The sequence below is a fragment of the Microtus pennsylvanicus genome, chromosome 16 (assembly GCF_037038515.1).
Source record: "Microtus pennsylvanicus isolate mMicPen1 chromosome 16, mMicPen1.hap1, whole genome shotgun sequence".
Classification (NCBI taxonomy): domain Eukaryota; kingdom Metazoa; phylum Chordata; class Mammalia; order Rodentia; family Cricetidae; genus Microtus; species Microtus pennsylvanicus.
Window position 1 is genome coordinate 48,186,777 of NC_134594.1, and position 19,772 is coordinate 48,206,548.

General features: G+C 43.2%; 1 protein-coding gene across 2 annotated transcripts in view; it reads left to right on the forward strand.

Annotated features, from left to right (window-relative positions):
* Gatb (glutamyl-tRNA amidotransferase subunit B) overlaps window positions 1–19,772 on the forward strand; it is a 76,859-nt gene that overhangs the window by 10,318 nt on the left and 46,769 nt on the right. For both annotated transcript variants that reach the window (XM_075950506.1, XM_075950507.1), the window contains exons 3-5: window positions 16,414–16,527; window positions 18,674–18,872; window positions 19,274–19,396. In XM_075950506.1, the coding sequence (XP_075806621.1) occupies window positions 16,414–16,527; window positions 18,674–18,872; window positions 19,274–19,396 (436 nt within the window). The remainder of the gene's footprint in view (window positions 1–16,413; window positions 16,528–18,673; window positions 18,873–19,273; window positions 19,397–19,772) is intronic.

Genomic DNA, 19,772 nt, shown 5'->3' on the forward strand with positions numbered 1-19,772 from the left:
GGGTGTCTGCTCATGCATGTGTGCATTTATGAACACCAGTGTGTACAAATGTACGTATGTATGAATAGGACGAATACCCCCTGTTCTCTGTGTTTCTGTACCATGTCTGCTTCTGTCTAGGCTGCCATCCTGACCTCTGATAAACATTCCTTCCTGGTTCTGAATTAGTGACCTTTCTGAATGGTTTTTAGGAGCACATTTTATCTTCTTACTTTACCTTAGTTTTAGAATTTTATGGAATTTCATCATGAATCTTCAGACTGAAAAGGTCAGTCAGCCCATTTTGCTGCTTGTTGGTGGGATTACAGCCAAACCAAGGACAACTTTCTTTGTTTTTATTAGCAACCTCATTCATTATTTTGAGCAAGTTAACTAATTATTTGTCTACAGAACTATAAACAAGATCCTAGATTATTTGCTTAGAGTTGATTATTTCCTGTTTATCAATATCATTCTAATTTCTCTTGTTGAAATACTCTGGATGTGAAATAGGATAAAAAATTAGAAACAAAGTATATTTATTTACTAAAATCTCATAGGATTTACAAGTTTATTCATTCCATAATTGTCCAGATGTTTCCAGGAATGGTGAGATGTCAACAAGGCATCAAGTGTATTTGAAATACATGCCTGTGCAAGCCTGCATGCTCGAACACACATGCACACTTCTTGTGATTTCAACTGCCTAAGCCCTCCTAGTTCATTCTCTGAGTAGGAGAAAGGAGAGAGGACACTTACACCTGCTGCCCCCGCAGGTAGGGAAGCTCAGTGCAGCTCAGCAGATATGTTCCTCTGATAATCAGGTTGTACCATTAATGAAATTAATTGGGAACCTGCGATCTGCTCTTGTTTTGTTATCTGGAAGCTTTTATCTGTATGCAACACAGAACTCCCTAGCAAACACAAGGCCCCTTTTTTCCAAAACTGGGCAAAGACATTAAAAGCTATTTTTTCATATGTTTATGCAAAAACACTCTCCTCTCTTCTCACTATCAGACAGTCTAAAAAGCATTTGGGCTTTCCATACCAGAAGTGTTTATAATTGGCCCTGACAATTTATAGAATCTTATAGAACTTTTATTCACAAGAATATGTACTATTAACAAGGCACATGTAACAGAGGGTAGACATGTTGGGATGCCCACCCCATAGGAATCTGATAACAGTGCACACAGCACACAGTGAGCTGGATATGCATTCTTGAATCTAAGCCTGCAGATTGCACCAAAAGAAGTCTTGCCTCTCTGAAAATGATGATGCTAATACTTTTTAAAGTACTTGGGGCTTAATTTATTTTTGAAATCCATATGACATTTATTTAAAGTTGGGTAAATCAGCAATATTCTGCTCTCTAAACATAGCAGATATTACCAATAACTTGTTTTGAAGGCCTAATCAATTTAGAAATGCTTCACTAGATCTAGAGAGGGTCAGCTGAGAGACCTTCCTGACCCTTGATTCTGAACGTATTCACAAAGTTGTTTTTAACTTAAAACTTAGAACAAAACAGCGAGTCAGGAAAACGCTGGGAAATGTGTCCATGGGCACACCGTGTAATCCGTGTTTAATTCTGTATCCGTTCATTGAGTGGTGTTGTTACATCATGAGGTGATGTCCATCTGGCGAGTGGAAGACAAAATTCTGTCAGCATTTGCTTTAATGAAATCTGTGGAAGTTATAATTACATGGTGTTGCCAGACACTCTGAGTCCCTCTTACAGTTGTACTCTTGCTTTGTAGAGTATGGTGTTCAGGGATGGGGAGTTTGCCTGTATCCCTTCCCCTCTCAAGCAGGTGTGTGTGGGCATAGGAGGGTTCTCTTCAGCTCTTAACCCGTTCCAGTGGTCCACAATTTCCCAGTGGTATACCTGGCTGTCTCATGATGATGATGGACTGGGTGACCTCCCCTCTGTTCATGGAGGAACATTTGACTTCCTCCTTGTTCTGGGCTTTCCCCCTGTCTCGCTCCCAAGCACTTTCTCACCCCGCCCCTCAGCCAGTCTTCATACGGCATGTACTGCATGTGCTCTCACTCCAGTTACGCCAGCTTTACTTCTGTCCGTGTATTGGTTCCATACAGTTGACTGATCATCCTTTCGTGTTGTTTAGAGGGATTTCTGTTTACTCTTCTGAAAAAGCAGTTTATGGGTCTTTGGGGACAACTTGATAGAAGCTTGCTTAGAACATGGACATTAAAATAAATACATACATTTGCTCGTGTGCATATGCATGAACACACATACACATACACGAAGAGAAGTTATGAAAAAATTTTCCAAGCTTCTAAAACTTTTTTATGGGTCTCTTTCTAAAGTGTATTATGTGCTGTCCCAACTTTTAAATAGAGTATCTTGAACATAAGGTAATCTTTGCTTGATTGCTTAAAGTTATCAGCAACATCAGTTACTGCTGGAGTTGTAATATAATGGTGCCTTGAAGAGCTATTGAAGTGTGCAAAGCTATCTGATCATACAGTAAATGCTAGCAATAGCCTATTCTTTTTAGATTTCACAGTACAGTGTTTCTCCTTGTGTTCACAGCCATTACCTCCCACTCTTCTCCTCCTCTCCTCCTCCTTCTTTCTCCTCCTCTTCCTCCTCCTCCTCCTCCTCCTCCTCCTCCTCCTCCTCCTCCTCTTCCTCCTTTTTCGTCCTCCTCCTGCTGCTGCTTCTTTTAGAGCTACCGTCACCATATTTGACTCTAGAAGTCATTTCTTGCTTCTTTTCCACTTCTGAATTCTTATTTCTGATCTCCAGGCTTGTTAGAGTAAATGAAAGCACAGCTCAGCATAGAGCCCCGTCCTACAAGTAAAGTACACAGACCATGCAGGAACCATTCTTGAAGCGGCAGGTATCATGACACCAGAGGAGAAAGAAATGCTGAAGTTACTTGGTCTAGGCCTTCTCCGTACAGATGAAGTGCGTGCTGTTGTGACTGGCCCAGCTGGAGTCACACAAGTCACCTCTCAGAACCAGCTTCTGTATTAGTCAGGATTCACTAGAGGAGCAGAATTTTCATGGAGTGAAGATTTCTTATGAAGGAGATATATTAGATGCTTGTACAGTTGGGGCTGGGTAGTCTGACTGTGACTGTCTATATAGTGAAAGGCTGAGAACCCAGAGACTACCCAGTCTACAAGGCTGGATGCCTGAGCACTCACAGTCTGGCACTGAAAGCTCCTGCAGAGCCTTGATCTTCAGTCCATGCTGGAAGATCAAAGAAGCTGTGTTGTGATGTCAGTAAGGAATGGCAGCAGTCGCAGCAGCAGGGTAGATGCACGCACCAGCAAGGAGTGAAGGTGGGCAAGCAAGAGCAGCGCCACTTTGTCTCAGACCTTCTTGAAAGTGGGCTGCTGTGGAAGGTGCTGCTCACTGTGGGGGACGCCCTGCCCTGGTCAGTGCTCAGGAAATACCCTCACAGACTCACCCAGAAGAGCTCATTTAGTTGATTATATTTCCAATCATGTTGACAACCAAGATCAGTCACCCCAGTTCCAAAGTATGGTCTTCTATAAAGGAGTTACAAGAGCTTTATGTAGGTGGCTATTATTTCATAGATAGATAATCTATGAACTTGTAAATATACATCTCAAACATGAATTCCATTAACAGATATATCTATAATATAAACATATATATTATGCTTATAGATGTACTCCTCTCTCTACACACACACACACATACACACATGCAGGGCGTTGACTGCCTCTACATACATATATATAATACACACACACACACACACACAAGCAATTGCTTGTGTGTGTTGTGTATGATGACCTTGATTAAACCTGGAGAAAGAAAAGAAGTGTGCTTAGAAGAAAGGAGATCTAACCTAACTAACTACAAATCGAGGCCTGTGCATTGAAGACAGCTGTGGCTTCAGACAGCTTGCCAGGATTCACATTCAAGTCATGACAATAACAAAACTTTATCTTAGACTTTTTGTGTTCCATTTTGGCTAATTTTCTCTATACTCTTTTCCAACTTGCTGATTTTCTCTTTATTGTGTCTCTTCTATAACGTGTGTGGATTTTTGTTTTTAATTTTACTGTGAATGTCTCATTTATGGAAATTCTGTTTTCTCTTTCAAATATCTTGTTTTTCTAAAAATAATGTCTTTTTTTTTAAAAAAAAAAAAGGTTAGACTGTTTGTTTCTTCAAGAACTTTAAATCTGCTTATTTTGTGGTCTGTGTTTAGTGGTTCTACCTAAAAGCACCCAGGGGATCTTCCTGTCTTAGTCTGCTTTTCTCCCACTGATTCTGACCGGGGCTCAGTGATTGCCTTATGTGTCCTGTGGTCTAGCTGATGAGAAGTTGATGATGAGGATCTGTCGGTGGTTTGCTCTAGAGTGAGTCTTTCCAGAGACCTGCTTTACTGGCTGTAGTCCAATGCTCCCGCCTGAGGTGTATGTCGTTTATCTTTTAGTTTGAGGGAGCTGGAGCATGGCAGCATTAGGAATTTTGGCCTGAGCCATCGGAGAACAGCCTATCCATCCTTAGGGCTGGCTCCCGTGCACACAGAACCTGAGCTAACACACTTCACTAAGGTGGAAACTGCACATGAACCTTGGGAGGCATTTTAGATGTGAACCACAGCAGTGGCCTTTCTTATCTCATCCTTAAGGAATCAGTCCCTTAACCTCTGTGTGGAAATGATGTCATTCATCCTTCTGAAGGAGCCACAGAAGACAGTATGGTAGACCTGAGTGGAGTAGCTGCTCTGGCGGGAACAGCAGTGAAGACTTGGAGCCCATTTTCTTCTCTGTTCTCACCCTGGGGACCTGGAGGGACCTTGTCAGCCTTGTCCAAACTTTTCCCACAATGCCTTGTTCCTGGGCAGCAGGCTCCATTCTCCAGGCTTCGTTTTAAACATGAAACCATGGGTATTTTTGTCTATGAAGGGCATTAGTCACGTTTTCATAGTCCCCCATTGGTTTATTTTTCTCTTAGTATTGGTCCTCCAATAAGGTACGTGTTCAAGAGCCCTTGTTAGAGGGGCCAGTGCCACACCTTAGAACTCTGAACTCTTTCACACGAACTGTGTCTACACAGCACAAAAAGTCTGTAATACTAGTAAAGGAGATGAGGGTGTATAGAAAATAAAATATGAGCACATTACCAAAGATTCCAGGAGTACAAAGCTTAGGGTTTTTTTTGGTGATATAAATATGTAGTAGTTTAAAAAAAAACCCACGTAACCGTGTTCTGTGACACTATTTCTGTCTGACACCCAGGCAGCTCACACAGGCTTTGTTCCGGTGATTTATACAGAAGCCTGTAATAACAGTCTGGGACTAAAACCTTGCAGCAGACCTGGGAAAGCACTTCTGTCCCAGTGCACGCTGGCCTTGGTGGCTACCAGTCATGTTCCTCACCTCAGGGGCCGGCAGGTGGAGGGGATGCTTTCTGCCCAAGTTGACCTCAGCTTTCTCAAACTGTGGGCACGTGACTGGAGTGGCTGTGTGTGCCACTCTTCCAAAGGAGCTCCTTCCAGCTTTGTTCTGAGGAGTTAGACAAGGAGTCCGTGGTGGAAATGCTGTTTCTTCACAGCCCATCCACAGGTGAACAGCTCATTCTTTCAAGAAGAGCATAGCATAGAAAGGCCTACGATATGGGGACAAGGGAATGGAGATTGCCTGAACTCTTGAAGAAAGTGATCATCCAACTATTTGTTATCACCTGTGTCATATCTCGAAGGGGATGTAAGACATTTGGGGTGGGTCCTGTGGAACTCTTTGTTCACACTACGAGTATATAGTTGTTGTCTGTCTGTCTGTTTGCCCGAGCCTTCCTAAGCTGGACACAATTTTGTGTCTTTAGCTCCATGTGTAGCATTGGCGAGCTGGGGAAAATCTGGCTGCCTTCTCTACTATGACATCTTGGGGAATGTTTTCCCTCATCTCTTTTTACAATCTTGGCAAAGCTAAGAAGTCATTTTGCCTTGGCATCCAGAGATGGCAAACGTGGGTTGGATAATTCTGGCAGAGTTAGGTAACTAGGCTGTGCTCCTCAAAGAGCATTCTGTTCCTCATGGCAGAGCGTCCTTGCCTAGTGAGTCTGGTGCCTCTCAGCCTTCCACATCCAGCCACATCCTTAGAGCAAAGACTAGAGCTGGCAGGACAGTAGGTAGAAATGAAAACACACTAGTGTGTTTCCAGGAGCCCTAAAATACTCCATCCAAATCTCCTTTCATAGGTGTAGAAGCAAGAATGGTAAGGGTCCTTGTCATGCGTGCTCGGCAGCCTCCTTACAAGACCCACACCAGTGAGCACCAGCCCCACTTGGCAGGTGAGGCAGCTCAGGGCTTGATGTACCCAGGGACATAGGAAGGTCAGCAACCTAAAATATGGTGAGAATCGCCCTGCTGCCAGTCTTGGTGCAAAGCAGACTGTGTTGCTTTCTGCAGTATTGTTTGTTTTCAACAAAATATAATGGGACTGTTTCCTTACAGCTTTTGTAAACCTTTAGAATCCTGTAGCCTTTCATCAGCACCTTTGTTTATCCCTCACAGCCAGCTGCCGACTTATTTACCTTAGTTCTCATTCCCTTCCATTGTTACATCTATGCAGAGAAATTCATGTCTGTGAACACACCTCCTAGACTCTCAAGTGGCATAGACTTTATTTGGCATGATTATATATTCAATTCTTGACTTTTCATCATTAAAATATAAACTCTCCCATTTGATCATAGCAAATAGGATGGTGGTGGTAGATACCTACCAGTCTCCTGAATAACTTAGACAGCACAATAATCTGAGTAATAAATGGTTAATACTAAAGTTTCAATAACAGAAACCTTGACCTTTTTCTTTCAGAAAAGCACAAATTGGAAAATGTACATACATATTTACATAGTGAGGCAACAGAGTGAAGTATTAGTAGAAATAAGCTTGCCTATAACTTTGGGGGAAGCTGAATATATTCTTTCTTTTTTAAACTTTGTTTTGTTTTAGTTATTTATATGTGCATTTTTTTTTATCTGTATGAGTGTGTGCACAAGAGTGTCAGGGCCCTGTGAGGTCAGAGGCATCAGACCCCCTTGAAGCTGGGGTTACACATGCTTGTGAGTCGGTAAGAACAGAACTCAGGTCCTCTGTAAGAGCAGTGCACACTCTTAGTGGTTGAGCCATTATTCCAACTCTGATAAATGTAAGAAAAGATATAACTGGTAAAATAATAATTGTTAGGGGAGGGGATGAGAGGAAGTAACGGGGTGGATTTAATCCAAATATGTATGCAAGTATGAACATTAAATAAAATGTGTTTTTAGGAGAATGAATTTTTATATTCATAAAAATATACATGCCTTCTTATATGTAGGATTTTTAGGTTCTGTGTAGACATTGTAGAAATCTGTTCACTAATATTTTTTGTTCCATTTTACTGAGAGTTGTACTACACCTATAATCTATAATGGGGCCTATAACTTTATTGAATCTATGACATAGGACAGTTTCAATGGATACAGTTAGTGTATAGGACGCCATCTTATCACATCTCACTGTCTTCCCAGGTAGGATCTACTCCTACACCTTCCCTTACATTTTTATTCAGAAGCCATTCACATTTATAGGAAATTTGAAAGGATAGTACAAGGAATATTCTCCTTGCATCTCCATTGCCCCCCTTAGATGAGCCATTGGAGAGTTAAGTTACAGATGACACAGCACTTCATTTCTAAATATTTCAGCATCTGTCATCCGAGGACAAAGCACATTTCTCATGTTTGAATTCCCGTTGGTGTCTCACTCAGAAAAACTAACCCACACACAGTGTCATTATTTGTCGATTCATATTCAAGTGTGTCCGTCTCTTTCCTTTCCCAAATCTGTCAGAGATTGTACATTGCAGTTGGCTGTCACAGTTCTGTATTCTTGTTCTTTTCTTTCCTTTCTCTCTCCTCCTCTCACTCCTTCTTTCATTTCTTCCTTCACAAATTGATACTTTTTAAGAATGCCTAGGTCAGTGATTTTGTCTTATTGTATGCTGTTGAAGCATTCATCATTAGCACAGATTCCTGCCCCCGGAAGCTGGGCATGTTCACACGTATGCACTTCTGCTTCCCTTTGAATCTCCTTGACTTTTGTGTCTCCCACAGACACATCTGGAAGCATCTGGAAACGTTAGACTCTTCAAAGCCTCCCTTCTCAGGACACCCTGGGCTGCTGACAGCTCAGGCGCAGGTTTTCATAGGAAGACTCCTCATATTCAAAGACTCTTGTCCTCCCAGTTTCTTACTCAGAAGATAGCAAGTTCTTAGAGTTTGGCTGGTTCAAGCCAGTTGTTTCTTTCTCAGCCATAATCAAATCTTTCAACTTAATACTGAGCTAATCCATACATGGCAGAAAGCAAATCTCAACTTGGATTTTCAGGGCGCGCCGCTCCTCACGTCTGTGTTCTTATCACCCTCTGCTGTGCAAGATTTCAGTGATGCCTCGCAGCTTCGTAAATGCAGGCGAGTCAGCAAGGTTAGCGTTCTGTGTGGGGACTTTCTCCACAGAAATGATCTTTATAAGTTTCAAGTTAATAAAATGGGAAAGACAAATATTCATAAACTAAATAGGAAGTAGTTCTGCATTAAAACTCTCAGCCCCATCTCAAAATCGGTCAAAAAGAACAATTTATTTTTATTTTTATTTGGTTTTGTCTTTTCCCCTTGATTCTCAATGCCTTCTCTGTGCCTTTTCTCCATGAACTCATTGCTTTTCAAAAGCAGTCCCCACTACTTTAGAAGAGAAACTCACAGCCATGTGGCCACAGTGGGCAGTGTGGGGGAAGGCGGGAATACAGGTCCAGCTGTTAGAAATTCATTTCTTTTCCTTGAGGATGGAAACTTTTCCTGCCTCAGGTGGACATACAGTGTTATTCGAGAACGGGTTGCTTCACTCTTGGTGTGGGAAGTCCTTCTGTATATGTGTTGCTTTTATTGGTCAGTAAAGAAGCTGCTTTCAGCCAATGGCTTAGCAGAGTAGAGCAGGGCAGGAATTCCAAGCAAATGGAGGAGAAAGAAGGCGGAGTCAAGGAGAAGCCCTGTAGTCACCCACAGGAGACAGACTCACCGGGAACCTTGCCAGCAAGCACAGCCATGTGGCAATACACAGATTAATAGAAACGGGTTAATTCAAGCTGTAAGAGTTAGTCAGAAATATGCTTAAGCTATTGGCCAAACAGTATTGCGATTAATACAGATTTCTGTGTGATTATTTCGGGAGTCTGGGCGGCCGGAAAACCAACAAACAGCCTCCCCAACACACTCTAAAGACAGAAAATGAAGCAAGGCAGCTTCCTAGTGCACTAGGAAATATGGTCTCTTCTGCTGGAGGCAGCTAGGTTAGGTGCCCGTTATCCTTTCAGGGGAAATAGTATGTTGTATATACAGTAGTCATACAGAGTCGTGACACCTTGCCATGGGTTCTGAATCCAGGCTAATGACCTGGAGCTGTCTGAACCTGAGTATCCGTGGACAGCGTGCAAAGGAAGGTCCACCTGATGCACACTTGGCCTTTATTAGGGCCGCCTTTCTGAAAGCAGGGTTTCCAGTTGTCCACCAGGGCAGATATGTCCTTCATTTTGATGTATGGGACAACCTTGAAAGTAACGATTCTTCCCCAGTGGATGAGGAAACTGATGTGGAGAGGGCAGGTAACAGGTGAAGATAATACGGCAATTGCAGCTGATAGGAAGAACCAGATTCCGGCCAGTCAGTGGTGCGTGCCTTTAGTTTCTCTGTGAGTTCAAGGCCAGCCTAGTCTTCAGAGTGAGTTCCAGGACAACAAGGGCTACACAGAGAAACCCTATCCTGAACAAAAGAGATTCAGATTCAGGTCTGTCTGACTCAGTTTTCCCTGTTTCAAGGATTTGTTAAAGTCTGGGTAGTACCAGTTAGTAGCTGGTGAAGACCTGTGCTAAACATGAAGAACATATGTAAGCTCTGCGGGCATCCACATGCACATATCTAGTGACTGTATGAGTTTAGCAAGTCTATTTATGGTAGCAGAGAGCTTTGGTAATTGTCTGGGGTTGGTGGAAGGGCTCAGTGGTGAGGCAAGGGGTGAGGAAGTGGAAAACCGTTCCCTCTATGGTAATAAAACATATCATGTGGCAGCTTGCTTTGAATATGAATCGGGAGTTCATGCTTTGAAACAAATTTATGGTTAGCAGGAAGATAAAGGCCCATTTTACTGCCTTATTTTTACTTAATAAATTTTAATTACTTTTTCTTCATAAATTAGAACATTTACCATTCTATATCCTAATTGTCAGATGTGTCACATATAGCACAGATTTCTCACAATAATTGCCGTCTGGGCTTTTGGGGGAGACATGGTGTTACAGTCTTGTTTTAATGCTGTGGTAGCTGGGTTTTCAGTGGAGACACAGGCTCGCTGTAGCACCTCAACTCTCAAACGCACTGCTGGCACTCGCTGGGCTCACCAGGAAAGACAGCAGGACCTCCAGAGGAATGGTGTGAGGTGCAGGCTAGTTTGAAAAATACTCACTTTCCTTTGAAATACACCCCAGATATTTTCCAGGGTGGTTCCTAGAGAAGGTTTTATGAACTATATTTATAATTAATGTAATTTCCCATAAATGCTCAAATCCTGGGTAGTTAACTTGAGGAGGCTGTGACCCTTTCCTCCTCTAACTTGCCTGCAGCTCCTTTCCGAGTCCTAGGTGCAGACTCAGAGCTCGCGGTTCAGGTTCCTCTTAAATGAGTAGCATTCCTTCATTCCTGCCTCCGGTGTGTGAGAAAAGAGCCCACAGGAAAGTGCAGCATTTTATTATTTATTTATTTTCCAAAAGAAAGGGTCATAGAAATAGACAGAGAAATGTATGTACTTGCTGTTACAGTCGAAGCCTGTGGGTTCTCAGATCCATGCCTCCCATTTCCCTGCTCTTGCTGTACAGAGTTAGGGACCTAGCGTAGCAGCTGGCTCTTAGCTGGGTCTGGCCAACAGGGTACTGCGCTGAAAGATGGCAGCTAAGAGGAAGGAAGCCTTTATTAGACTCAGTGTGTTCAGATACTTCTCTGCTTGAAGTTCTGCTTCACTGCTCCCTATCACTACAAGGATCCAGCTGAACTACCCTCTGGTTCTCTGTCCACTACACCAACCCAGCCCTCTTCACTCTGCTCCACAAATGTGCTCCTTCGTACAAACTGCAGCTCCTACAGGACCCTCAGGTGTGTGAGGTCTTACCCATCCCTACTGTAACACAAAGCACTCAGTGCCCTCAAGGAAGCGCCACCCCCTTGCCAGGCTAAGTTCCCAGGGGACAATCAAATCATTCTGCTTGGTTCTTCTTTTGACCTATCTCCTAAATAGAATACCAAACTGATTAAACATTAGCTAAGATAATGAATAATTTAACATCCTCTTTATCAACACACCAACAATGATAGCTACAAGATAAAAGCAAAGCTTTTTCTAGAAATGTATTGGTGGGGAAAAGGAAAATACTCTTAGCAGTAAAATAGAACAAAGACTCCATTGCACAGATGACAGAAGGGTGCAAATGTCCAAGAGGGCACAGGGAGGCAGCAAGGGCTGCAGGGATAGGCCCAGAGGTGGCAGGTCGTCACTGCCTCTGTGAAACTTTCCGTTACCTTCCTCCTCATTTGAGTTCGCTTTCCACACGTCTCTCTTCAGATTCTGGCAGAGTTCCCATTCTCACGAGATTTGTGATTTTATATATATAACTACATGGAACAGATTCAGTCCATTGTGATGCAAGCACAGGTTGGGTGCAGAGAGAAGGCAAGGTTGCTGCTAGGAAGAATAGTAGCTGGCTTTACAGAAGTGGCCACATCTCTAAGATTCTGCAGAGCAGAGTGAGTCAGGACCTGTAGGTTTGTGTAGGAGAACTGATCCACCAGTGAGGGCATAGTAAGACAAGGCGTTTTAGATGTAGGAAGGAGCTAAAATGTGCCAGAGCTTGGCCTTTTATTTTGGGGATATTTGCACCATTAAGACATTTGGGTTCACAAAATGCCACAAGATGCATTTTTAACAGCCTACCCTGATGTGGAGTATAAGCTTGAAAAAGGCAGGTTTGTCTCATCCTCACAGGTTGACCAAGGGCTGGAACAGGAACAAAGTCCTGTTTATCTCCGTGTCACTGATGTTTGGTACATTTTAAACATTCAGAAAATATTTTGGAATGAAGATAGCTTCATTCCAAATGAAGTTGAATTTTTTTTCTTTTTTCATTCCATCCTCAGAACATGCTGACCTGGCCTTCCATCTGTCACAAGCAGCTTGACTAAGATCATAATAAATTCTCTTTTCTTGGCGTTCTTTTAGCTGGCACTCTGTTTACTAGCCCCTCTGTGCAACTGTAGTGTGGTGATGATTGATGCTTATAACTCTGACCCTGAAGTACTTCAAGGCTTCTAAATCATCAGAAAAAGATTAAAATCTATTCAACATCACTCTGATGTTTGTGTGTTTTACTGCATTCTTATTCTTTGAAAATTGATGACTTATGCAGTGCCGGTGTACTTGATAAGTACACAGTGAGAGTCTGTGGTCACCCACCACTCCAGACTCTCTCCTGGTGCCAGAATCAGGCAACTTACTGTGCATGCTGAGAGCAGAATGACCTGGGTTTTCTCCGTGCCTAGCTGGACCACAGTGTGAGAGAGGCAGACGCTGGAAAGCAGTAGGAAGCAACCAGCAAATCAGATGTAGACAGAGAGGTAAAGAGTGTACACAGCCATGCTCTGTCCCCGCCCCGAGAAGAGCACATCTCAGTGCTGGAGCTCTGGCACTACAGCCTGTGTGTGCTGCCCCTATCAGCAGGTGCAGACTGCACAGAGCTATCCAGCAGCTCTGTTAGTATGGCGTTGACTGCAGTTCCATGAGATGTCAGACACTGACCAGTAAAAGCACATAATTATTAGATCATCTTGGTCCCCAGGCACATCTTCCATGAAAGCCATTATTCTTGCAGGGCTGACAATATCATGAGACCCAGAATGATGAACTTGGAACTTGCTGGGAGATGGCTCCATTGCAGACTTTCTTAGTTTCCAAGAGGGGTGTGGTGTGGTCTCTAGAGGGAAATTGTTTGAGTTTCCTTTGGGGGTTTGTATATTGCTGTCATTAGAGATCGATCTGTGTTTTGTTATACAACTTACTTTCTTAGTCTGTTTGACCAATCAGTTCTCATCTCAGTTGAGAAAGCGAGGCCCTGAGTCTCAGGATTTCAGCTTGCCATCCAGGCAAGGGCTACAGAGCTGGTTTCATCTGTCACTTGGGCTCCTTAGCCAGGGATCTTTGGAGGGACTTAGTTTTTCTTTACTGAAATACTGGGATAGTACTAATTTCCTTCTCCATAGGGCTGCTGTAACCCTGAAGTGAAATAGTTAACGTGAAAATTCTCACTGAACAGCATTGCCTACACTAACCTAGCTGATATAAATACTGTCATATGCTAAATATAATATTACAGAGAAACGCCATCTATACCAGAGAATACCACAGGTCCACCATTAGAATGTGGAACTTAATCTCATCCTCGAGTTCAGCAATTCCACAAACTTTCCCAAAATATAGTACTGTAGCTCGGTAGTAGAGTTTGAAGTCAGGGATTGTGATGCCTCCACAAGTTCTTTTATTGTACAGGATTGTTTTGGCTATCCTGGACTTTTTGCTTTTCTATGTGAGGTTGAATATTGTTTGTTCGAGGTCTATGAAGAATTTTGCTGGGGTTTTGATGGGTATTGCATTGAATCTGTAGATTGCTTTTGGTGAGACTGCCATTTTTAGTCTGTTAATTCTACCTACCCAAAAGCATGGGAGATCTTTCCGTTTTTTGGTGTCTTCTTCAATTTCTTTCTTCAGAGATTTAAAGTTCTTGTTATATAGATCTTCCACATGTTTCATTAGAGTTACTCTGAGATACTTACTTTTCAGCCTATTTATCATCTATATAAAGGAGGGCTACTGACTTTTTGAGTTAATCTTGTATCCTGCTATATTACTGAAGGTGTTTGTGAGTTGTAGAAGTTCCTTTGGTAGACTTTTTGGGGTCACTTATGTAAACTATCATATCAGCAAATAGTGTGAGTTTGACTTCTTCTTTTCTGATTTGTATCCCCTTGATCTTCTTTTGCTGTCTTACTGTTCTAGATAGGACCTCAATTATAGTGAATAGGTATGGAGAGAGTGGACAACCTTGTCTTGTTCCTGATTTCAGTGGGGTCACTTTGAGTTTCTCTCGAATTAGTTTGGTGTTGGCTTGCTATATATTGCCTTTATTATGTTTCGGTATGTTTATTGTATCTCTGCTCTCTCCAGGACCTTTATCATAAAGGGATGTATTTTGTCAAAAGCTTTTTCAGTCACCAAATGTGATTTTTTTTTTTACAGCTTGTTTATATAGTGACATTGACAGATTTTCGTATGTTGAACCCTCCCTGCATCTGTGGGATGAGGCCTACTTGGTCATGGTGGATGATTTTTCTGATGTGTTCTTGGATTCAGTTTGCCAGTATTTTACTGAGAATTTTTGCATCAATGTTCATGAGGAAGAGTGGACTGTAATTCTCTTTCTTAGTAATGTCTTTTTGTGGTATCAGGCTAACTGTAGCCTCATAAAAAGAGTATGGCAAATGTTCCTTTTGTTTCTATTGTGTGGAACAATTTGAGGAGTATTGGTATTAGTTCTTTGTAGAATTCCACACTGAAACCATCTGGTCCTGGGCATTTGGGGGGGGGGGGGCGAGATTTTGATGACTGTTTCTGTTTCCTTAGCAGTTATACCAGGAAGGGAGTCTTGTCACCGGAGGAGCAGGAAGTGAAGAGAGAGGGGAGAGGGAAGTGGCCGCTTTTTTAAAGGGAGAGAGACCACGCCCCAATGGGCTGGTATCTCAGCAGCTATAGGTTGGAGGAGCGAGAGGACCTCCCGCAACAGTTATAGATCTATTTAATTTGCTTATTTGGTCTTTATTTAATTTTGGTAAGTGATATTTATCCAGAAATTTATCCATTTCCTTTGTTTTCCAATTTTGTGGGGTACAGGTTTTCAAAGTATGACCTGATGATTCTCTGGATTTCTTCCATATTGTTATGTCCCTGTTGGAAATTCTCTCTCTGCTTTTTGGTTAGTTTGGATAAAGGTTTGTCTATTTTGTTGATTTTCTTGAAGAAACAACTCTTTGTCTCATTGATTCTTTGCATTGTTTTCTTTGTTCTTTGTTTCTGTTTTGTTGATTTCAGCTTTCAATTTGATTATTTCCTGTCATCTAGTCCTTCTGAGTGAGTTTGCTTCTTGTTCTAGAATTTTCAGGTGTTCTGTTAACTCAATAGTGTAGGATTTTTTTCCAAGTTCTTTATGTAGGCATTTAGTACTATGAACTTTCCTTGTTTTGGGGGGGCGGGGGTTGGGACTTTCTCTGTAGCTTTGGGGCCTGTCCTGGCAATAGCTCTTGTAGATGAAGCTGGCTTCGAACTCTCAAAGATCCACCTGCCTCTGCCTCCCAAATGCTAGGATTAAAGACATTGAACTTTCCTCTTAACACTGCTTTCAGTGTGTCATAAACTTGAGTATGTTGTGTGGTCATTTTCAGTGAATTTTAGGAAGTCTTTGATTTCTTCCTTTATTTCTTCCTTGACCTATTGGTGATTCAGGTGAGCATTGTTTAATTTCCATGTGTTTGTGGGCTTTCTGCAATTAGTGTTGCTGTTGAATTCTAATTTTAAGCCATGGTGATCCGATAAGATATATGGGTTATTCCAATTTCTTTGTACCTGTGGAGGTTTGCTTTGTTACCTAGTATGTGGTCAATTTTTGAGAAGTTTCCAGGAGGTGCTGAGAAGAATGTATATTCTTTTATCTTTGAAAGAAATGTTCTGTATATGTCTATTACGTCCATTTGATTCATAACATCTGTTAGTTCCCTTATTTTTCTATTTATTTTCTGTCAGACAGACCTGTCCAGTGGTGACCGTGGGGTGTTGAAGTCTCCTACTATTAGTGTGTGGGTTTTAATGTGTGATTTAAGCTTTAGTAGTGTTCTGGGGGGGTCTTGCTGTTTGTTTGTTTGTTTGTTTTACATATGAAGTGCCCTTGTCTTTGGGACATAAATGTTCTCCCTGTCACTGCCTCACACAGATTCTGTTTGCAGAGAGGGACAAGGGATTAGTCCACGTGGCAATGCTCTACTGAGCATTGTGAATCTCCTTTCTCTGATGTGTGCTGGGGAAGGGATCCTGGGTGGGCCCCACTGGTGCGTATGTGTTTTGTTGATGTTGTAATGTTTTTCTGATTCGCAGTCAGCCTGGCAAGCAGAGCTGACCACAGAGAACCAGAGATAACAGTTTTAACTCTTCAGGAAAGATTTTGGGAGTGGAGAGAAGCAGCTGTGTGGCCTGTGGTTCTAAAGAAGCTTGTCTGGTGTTTGTAAAGGTTCTCAACAGGAGGTGTGTGGAAGCTGCGGTGATGACCGGCTTGGCACTGAACTGCCACATCAACAGGAAGTCCCTGTTTGACAGGAAGCACTACTTCTACGCAGACCTTCCTGTAAGTATGCTGTGTGATCTGCCTTCACACGCTCTCAGCACTGGCCAGGCCTGCCTCGGGGATGCGCCACTCGTGTTTTCTGTCCGCCCTCTGTCCACCGCAGCAGGAGGCTCTGTCCAGCCCTAATGAAGGCAGAGACCCCCCGATGTTCACTAGATTGGATGTGATTGTCCTGATCGCTGACTCCTTGCTTAGTCTCATGCTTCTGTTGGTTCATTCGTAATTGAACAGGGACCAGGAGAGGCCAGTGCTGTCAGGTCCTCCCAGCCATGGTGTTTGGTGCTAATTGCCTGTTAGGACAAAGGCTAACCCTGTGCTTGGTGCAGCTGTTAGTACCACTGTCGCTTCAGACATTGTGAGAATGTGTCTCTTTTATGTAGACTTTCCTAATAAGGAGGCTAGCTCCTTTGACACATTCTGTCACCTCCCAAGGAGCAAGTAACTGGACAGTAGTAGGCAAGATTGTGAGCCAGAGTGAGCACAAGCAGCAGTAATTAGCTTAGCGGCAAACTCAATATTTACTTGCTTTTGCACTAAATTTAGAAAGTTTCTTTTTTAAAGTGGTGCCAGTGTAAATGAGAGACCATTTTTCATGGTGCATGTTCACACTGGAACAAAATTGAAATGTTGAATGGGTTCCTGAAAATAATGTGTCATTTAATCAGATGTTCTGATAGGTAAGTATGATTTTGAAAAACAGTAGCAATAAACATTGCCATGCATCATTCTCCTGGAACTGAAGATTTGGAAGAGTTGGGGTTTAGGGGGCATAAACAGACATAAATAAAAAGCAAGGTAAAGAGGACCTGTAGCTCCCCCCACAGCCCCCATTTCTACAAGTTAGGCTATATAAATTGAAGAGAAATGTTTAATTTTTCAGTACTAGGGATGGAATGTAGGGACTTGCATATGCTAGGTGAGTTGTGTACCACTGACTGACATGAAACCCTGGAAATGTTTGGAGTGTAGCCTGGTCCTCCTGGCCTGGGCAGTTCAGCATGTCCAGAACAGGTGGTCACCATGTTGCACAGGGCCTGCATATGACACAGCTCATTTGCTGTGTATCTGAAGCTCAGATTTAGCAAGTGCCTGGTGCTTTGTCCAGCAACCCAAACCAGAATTCAGGGCTATAGATGAGACTTGCTATCCAAGTATAGATAAGGAGCTAGCCTTCTGCACGGTTCCCCAGTGTCAGCATCTCCCAGAGCCCTACCCCAGGCCTCCTGCATCAGAAACCTTGAAGCTTGCATTAAACATGCTATGGCTTGCATGTCCACTTGTGTTTCTAAGGCAGTAAAAATTTTAAAAGTCTTTCACTGGCCTAGTAAGGAGAGGTACCAACTTGGGCCGGTGTGACCTGGCGATCACCTGGTTCTATGTGTGGCCTTGGATAAGACCCTTGGCCCCCTCTTGCCTGTACTGCATAGGCTCCGGGGATTGAATGAGGACGACGGTGTCCAGCAAGTACTGCAGATGCTGTAGCCGTCACTCCGTTTACCTCCAGTCTTCCATCGTCATGCGTGTGTTAGAAGGGACAGACACCCTCACAACGTCTGTCAGTTTGTTGCACTGTGTGCTGTCTGTTCGCAGATTGGGAGCACTTTGCAGCACTTTCTGGCCAGAGGGATAAGGGAAGAGCAGCTGACATGACTGCTTACCCGAGAGAGCAGACCCTGAACAAGCTGGAATGCAGTGGCCGTTGCTGTCGCCATGCTGCAGTGGATGGCTAGCTGCTTAGCTGGCATTCCCTAATAAGGGGCTCAGCAGGAGCCTGGTAATGCGATGCAGAATCTAGGCTAATGAGCTAAATGAAAACAATAAATTCTTCTCTTAGGGGCCTCCGACAATGAGATTATTGTTACTCTCAAAAATGGCACTCCAGCAAGGAAGATAGGATTCCTCTTGCTAATTGCATCTTTATTGAGGGTGAGAGACTTTGGGTGGGGAATGGGGTAATAGAAAAAGCCGAAAGAAGAAAGGCTAAATTATGGCAGCAGTGTATAAACTAGGTTTTGTTGTTGTTTCCTTGTTTCTCCTGTTCTTTGTGTTTGTTTCAACTAAACCTTTATTACTTGAAACTAAAAGCTAAGTGAACCCCAGCTTTCAGTTCTGGACTCGTAACTAACCCCTGTACGCTTGTGAGCAGGCAGGTTACCAGATCACCCAGCAGAGGCTCCCGATTGCTACCAACGGACACTTGACGTACAACATCTACATAAGGAAGAAACAGAGTCAGGTGACCACCAAGACAGTGAGGATCAAACAGATCCAGCTGGAGCAGGACAGTGGCAAAAGCCTCCACGATGACCTGAGGTCCCAGACTCTCATTGATTTGAATCGAGCCGGTAGGTTGTGTCTACCTTACTTCTTCTGGCCCTCTCTGCTCTGGGGTCTTGGGCACTTCTCCTCCCTTCTAGACTTTTCTCTCAAACTAATTGAGAAAGCAGGCACAGGAACTGACTAACAGATCAAAATATCCATGTTGGTATTGGCAGAGCTGATGAGCTAGCACATCCTGAACCGTGCTCGCTGCTAGGCTTGCCAATTACACACCCCTAACCTCAGACAGACCCATCTGCCTTGTCACGGCCCACAGCTGGATATCCTCAAGCAGACATTGGAAGAAATGAACCAGGGTTACAAATTGACAGAAGTGTAAGAAGTGGGGACGGGTTCCTTTGAAGGTTGTGCATTAACGCCACGTTTTCCTTAGCTGATGAGTTTGTGACTCGCCTCTCTTTGGTAGGAGTTGGCCTGCTCGAAGTGGTCCTGGAGCCTGACCTGTGCTGTGGGGAAGAGGCAGCTGTGGCTGTCAGGGAACTGCAGCTGATCCTTCAAGCCCTGGGGACCAGCCAGGCGAACATGGCAGGTAGAGGCTGTGTGGACAGTGGCCTGCTCGGCATTGTCCCTCCCTCCGCTTCTGGCACATTCTGTATTTAGCCTTTTGTACCTCACTTCTTTTCACCCTTCAAATTTCCCCTGCGCTCCTTCTGTGAGTCCCAGTCAAAGCTCAACACAACAGCACTGCATTCACTTTGAGCCAGAGAATGGGAGCGTGGAAGTCAAGAGCAAGATTTACCTTCTGCCAGTTTGTTAGATGAGAGTGGTGGGGTCCATGAGGTGTGTTCAGTTCAGACTTTTCAGAAGAGGACATTGCTCATGAATAATAATTCCTATTTTGTGAGTTCTGTGCATAGGCAGTTGTTATTCTGGGAAGAACTAGTTTTTATGAAATTTTTATCCAT